We start from the raw sequence: 6,000 nt of genomic DNA, 5'->3' as shown, positions 1-6,000 counted from the left end.
GTTAACCAGATTACGGCGTTTTAGACGTTTGCGCGCGCACACAGACACACACACACACACACACACACACACACACACACACACACACACATCCGCACATGTAGATCCATGAGGAATACCAGTAAGTGAAGATTGTCGAAGGAGACCACAACAATAAGCCACAAATACTTTTGAAAAGATTTTATTTTATTGCCCTACCGTTTCGAAGAGCTATGCCCATCTCCCGATGGCTACATTTACTTCTGTGGCACAGGCCTTGTGAATGTCTTCAGTGACACTGTAATTGATGTAAGACTGCATAATCTATTCACTTACCGTGCTCCAAAATAATCTTTCTACATTTATAGAATATGCATTAGTCTTTTAACCGATTTTGATCTGAAGTTGCACAACGTTATAAGTATTGAGTCTCACAGCGGCACAACACGACATAGATGAATTTTTGAACAGATTGTTCAAAAATTGTATTTGTAGGCAGTTGGGTTTCATTCATCTAATTTTATTGCAGATTAAAAAAAAAACAGTTATACGAATGGCCTGCATGTAGCGATGTTTTCACAGACAAAATGTACGTCATTGATAAACCTACGGAGACGCTCCAAAACATAGCGAGTTGTCGTGATGTGATGTACAGAACACGCAAAATACTAAACTTCCGCGTGAAACATCCACTGCTCAAAGTCAATGCAGCAGTCTGGAAAGTTGGGTACGCGAGAAAACAGACCCTCTTCTTTAGGATTTCTTGCTGATCAAATTTAATTTAATAAGAGCCAGGGCGTTCAGTTAAAATCAGTAGGACTTTTTTAAACTAATAGCGCACGTATCGCATCACTACATCCGACATGTTTTTGCCATACTAACGGTACAGACAGATACCTCCGCCAAGCTTACACAGCTTAACATCTACGCAGCAAAATGTTCCACTCACAAGTGCCGCGATGGGCAAACTTGGCCTTTCACCAAGTGAGCGATAGGTGGCAAAACACAAAAGCAACTTGCACATTTCACAAATGTTCGTTAACTGTTAACTGCTACGCCTGTGCTACATTTCGAATGTACGCTGATGAGTTGCCCAACTTTGATTCTGACTTCCTGTGGACGTTTGCAGTCCCCTTGGAAAGTAACCTTCAACTGCTCGTCTCTGCGAGGTGCTCACTGTCCAATTGCGACATACCGCACAGATACTGAATTGGGACTGCAAACGGAACCCAAAGTCAGGAATATCCTGCAGTGACGTCTTTTAATGCAAACATGAAAAAAACATGGCAGCTAGTACAGAATACAGATGGCATTGTTCTAAACGTTTTAAGTGTAGTGTTCGTACGAAATGTAGCGGATGAAAGCAGACTCCATGCGCTATGAAGCTGCTTCATAGGCTTAATTTCTCATCAGGTACCGGTAACTACTGTGCCAATGTATTTTCCTAGGATTGTTACAAGGCAGGAATTGTTTCTCCTTTACAGTCATTTTGCAATGGATATTTTCATATATCCATGGGACACAGTCTCTGAGAAAAAGTTCGGATTCCGACTTGTGGTCTCCTGCAATTCGAAATACAATTATTTATTTATCTTTTCTCTCTGCCAGGGACCACCTGCAAAAAAACAAGTAGTCACTGATGACTCCCTGCACATACAGTTCACAAATATCGGTACAATTTTTTTTAACCAACATAGGGATCGAGAAGTTTGCTGTAATAGCAGTGAGGGCGTTTGTGCGCAATATTCTAACGGAAAGGGCAACGCTATTCTTCTGTGATGAATAACAGAAGTGTACGGCAAAGATCAACTAGTTTGATTTGAAAATCTATAAATATAGCGCATCGTTTCTCTATTTTTTTTTCTCTTGTGTGCGAGGCTTATCAAAATTTGAACCTATAGAAGAGTGCGCACCTTTCAGTTAGTATATGTTGTATTCACTTTTAAATTGGCCCACGGCATTGCCCTAAAATTCCGTGACGTCTTATACGTGCAAAGGTGACAGGTTCTGTGTATCTAGAAGCTTGAACAGCAACCTGCACCAAAATAGCAAATCGCTGCCTCAGACTACATCTCATTTTCATACGCTAAGAATATCAATATGTGCAAAAATATTAAAAAAAAAAAAAAAAGCGGAAATAGCTGCGTAGTGGAGATGTGGCAGTTTAATCTGTCTATTTACTGTCTCCTTAAGACCAATCTAAGCAACTCTCAACAAACATTCCGCAGGCACTCGCGTCGCATACAGCAACACTTACACAACGATACAGTTACATCCATACATCCAGGAATGCAGTTTTCGCACATATTTTTTGCGAACAGACACACTGACAAGCATGCAAACATCCATACGCGGACAAATGTCACAATCACACTGTCTGCCTAAGCAAATACACAAGACAACACTTGAGGAACCACACGACTGACAACTGTTTTTTTACATTTTCACGGCAATATCCGCCGTGCACTCTCTCGTTTCTAATCCGCAGCGCAGGACAGCGTCACGACGCTGACTTGGCGCCTCTCGTTCCCGGACGGAAATGACGGCGGCACCGCGAGGCATAAATTGAGAAAAATCACAGCCGCTACTAAGCAATTTGAGCGTCGTTTAGCACCCATTGGGATAGTACGGCAGGGAGTGCCCCTTTTCCCGCGCGCTAACGCAAGCCGCGGCCAGCTCCCGCTATCGACCGCATCCGTCTGTCCTCCGCCCGGCCAGATGGTGGGGGCCGGGCGGCGGAGGGGGCAGGTGGGCGGCGCGGGCTCCCAGGGTGGGGACCGCCCCTCCACCGAGCGCGCGCTCTCTGTCTGGTCTGACGTCACTGCAGTGACGCTGCCGTGATGACGGCGCGGCCGGCCAATAGCGGCGCCGCTTCGATCCCTCAGCTGCTACGGCTCACTTCCCCGCCGGCCGTTACGTCACACAGCGTCTGACGTCACGGGCCGGTCTCTGAAGGCGGTGTTTTATAATAGGGTTAGAGGGCCGGTGCGAGAGCCAGTCTCGTGCGATACTTGTCACGGTGCGGACGCGCGCTGCCGTACAGCGGTGCACCCACAGAGGGACACAGTTACTAGCCAGCCGCGCCGCAACTGGACAGTCAGCCACGGCGGATCGCACCGGCAGTGAGTGAGAGGCGAACGCGACGCGACAGGCAGAGTGCAGCGTGCTGGAGCAGTCGGAACAGGAGCAGTCTCCACAGCCGCCGTCTCCGCCCCTACGAGCGTCTCCGCCCCCGGCGCCTACGCCGCCGCCGCCGCCCCCGGAGCCGACTTCGCCGTCGCCGCCAGGTGGGTGGTGAGCCGCCTTGCCGCCGGTTCGCGGCGGCGCGACCTGCCCCGACAGTGAAAGTGCTGTGACAGAAACACCACCCCTCAGACCTCCCACCCCAGCCAGAAACACACAAACGTAGCCGTTGCGGCCTATGCCGGTTCTGTCCTATGTCGGATAACGCTACCACGTACTGTTCCGTGCGACAGTGCCCGGGGTGTGGGGGGATATCTCGGTCAGGATGATGCTCGGAAGACATGCGAACGACAACGTGCTCCCACCACAGCAAATGCTACGACAGCAACAACAACAGTCAGCAAGGTGTCCACGACATCAACGCTGCAGCGTTCTTTAGTAAGTCTGGCCCATGTACAGAAATGGTTTTTGTTTTGCTCTCTCTCTCTGTCTCTCTCTCTGTCTTTGCTTGCTGAGTGAGAAAAGGAAACACTAACATACACCTGTGCACTGACCACTCCCGTTTCACGTCCAGAGCACCTTGTGCTAACTAACAAACACACCCAGCATGAACAGGACCGAGAATCCGGTGTATCACAACACGAACTCACTGCTGCTAAAATGTCAGTAAATCCGCTTTAACCGCACGTATGCCTCTCAGATTGGGCTGTAAATATTACTTTATTAAGAGGTGTAGAGGATACAGGAGGTTTTTTTTGGGACTATCGTTTATTGATCATTCGTCGAGTGTGCCGACACTGTCACCGAGTGGATTCGTTCGGAGCTGTTTTTTGAGCGATTAGAAAGTGCCTGTTCTCGGCTCGGAGGCCAGAAGTGTACTGCAGCTGGGCAGACGCCGCCCGCCGCCAGCCTTAACGGTACAGTGGCGACGCCGCGCGGAGAGAAAGTGTAGTGGACCGTGCTGGTGTCGGTGGTGGTGGCAGTGCCGGTCTGGTGATGGTGGAGGAGGAGCGACAGAACCGGTACCACACGCCCGGCCGGCGCCAAGAAAAGCTGTCGCGCCGCCCGCCCTCCGGATGACTGACGACCGTCTTGACTGAGGGGACCCACCAAACGAATTGTTTCGCCGGCCAACAAAAACCGCTTGGCGATCTCAATCGTCCGCTGCCGGTGTTAACCGAAACTTTTTTTCGACCCGTGGGCTTCCTGTCCGCTCGCTCCGGCACGCCGACGGCCGCCTCGTGTTTATAAATACGCCGGCGCATTTTCGTTTCCCGTGCGTTATTTTCCGCGCGACGCTGGCCGAACGCAGCGTGTCCTCACGTGGCCCGGCTGTGACGCGCTGCCGCTGACGTAACCCCGACGCTCCATCTTCCCCTGCCTCCTCCTCTTTTTTTTCGCCGCAGGCGCCGCGAACACTTTACGGGAGATCCCGTAATTGCTTGCGTCACTCGTGACGTCAATCCACGCCCATGCGCCACGTGACGTCATGCGGGCGCATCAGGGAATTGATCCGGCGGGGTGACGTCATTGCGGGCTATCTCAGTCTTCTCGTGCGCGTCTCTCTCGCACAACCGCGTTCTGTCTTTATCTCGCTCGGTAACGCGACCGCAGCGCTTCCAGCGGCAGCTGCCGAAAGCTCAGCCTTTGCCACTGCCGATACGCGCTAACCTGTGAGCAACCTTCCATGTAAACTAATCCGTGTTTCTTTCAGGCAGACAATTAGCGATCGCATCAATCTAATCCATGTTTGTTCCGTAATACATCATAATTTTAATAATACGTCAAAAGTAACCCCTGACAATGCTTCCCGTCTATCTGTGCTAGTATTGTCAGCAAGAGATGTATAACCGGCTTGCTAGGGCCAGTTGTCTCTACACAGAGTGTTGCGACCGAGGGAAAAAGTTAAGTGAAGAAACGGTAAAAGGGATGTCTGTTACAAAGCACCAGCACAGAAATCCCTCGCTCTTGGTAACGAAGAAAATCAGTCTGAACGGCAGGTGCTGTCAGGAGAATAAGTTTTTCCCCCGTGGCTTGTTGCCTCCCAGTGAAACTCAGGCAACGCCCCCTGCCCCCACCTTCGATGCGAGTTCAGTGACGCTCAAACCGAGTGACGTCACCACCCGGTTGCAGTCGGTCCCGCTAGGTGGCAGCAGCGGACGCCGTGGAGATAACACCCCGTTATTGGATCAAGAAACCTCACTTCGGGATTATGGTCACCCCGAAGAGATTCGCAAGAGCAAAAAATTGACTGCAAACTGACTCTTGCGGCCTCAGCTCTCGCATGCTGGTGGTGAATCCTTTGGAGTAAACAACACCGCTAACAACAGTTATGTATGCTGTTATGGAAAGACCATTCGATTTCAATCTGCCGCATAGTTCGTCACGCCGAAAGAGAGTGTAGGTCATGTCAGTTAATTGTTATTTAATGATTCAGAAATCATTTGAGTAAAGCGACATCGGATGGCAACTAATGCAACATGCAGAAAGTTAACATTCTAGCTCCTGGTGTGTTTGCATTACGATTTCTAAAATGCATTTATATTTCAACACAGTACTTAAGAAAACTTTGGCTTTTAGGAAGTTGTCGAGTGTACGGCTCCTTCTTTTTGAACGAATATGTTGCTTCTTATCTTCGTTTTGCTTATATTACTCAAGCCACTCAGAACTGAATAAATCACAAAGATTTGCGGTAATACGCGAGCGTTGAATAGATCAGGCTTTTTTGATTATTCTGTGTACGAAATGAATATCGTTTTATAGGTCTTCCGTTTAACTGTGACTTTTAATTCCAGACATCTTTGCGAATTTTTTAAGTTCCGCTTTAACGACATTCAC

The 6,000-nt window shown here is 49.2% G+C and overlaps 1 protein-coding gene across 1 annotated transcript in view; it reads left to right on the top strand.

Annotated features, from left to right (window-relative positions):
* The first annotated feature begins 2,989 nt into the window (after positions 1-2,989).
* LOC124615924 (probable nuclear hormone receptor HR38) overlaps positions 2,990-6,000 on the top strand; it is an 82,821-nt gene continuing 79,810 nt past the window's right edge. The window contains exon 1 of the mRNA XM_047144108.1: positions 2,990-3,600. Within this exon, the coding sequence (XP_047000064.1) occupies positions 3,504-3,600 (97 nt within the window). The 5' untranslated portion in view covers positions 2,990-3,503. The remainder of the gene's footprint in view (positions 3,601-6,000) is intronic.

Source organism: Schistocerca americana, chromosome 5 (genome assembly GCF_021461395.2).
Source record: "Schistocerca americana isolate TAMUIC-IGC-003095 chromosome 5, iqSchAmer2.1, whole genome shotgun sequence".
Lineage (NCBI taxonomy): Eukaryota > Metazoa > Arthropoda > Insecta > Orthoptera > Acrididae > Schistocerca > Schistocerca americana.
The sequence above is the reverse complement of the archived record's forward strand: the minus strand, read 5'-3'. Positions and strand labels throughout refer to the sequence as shown.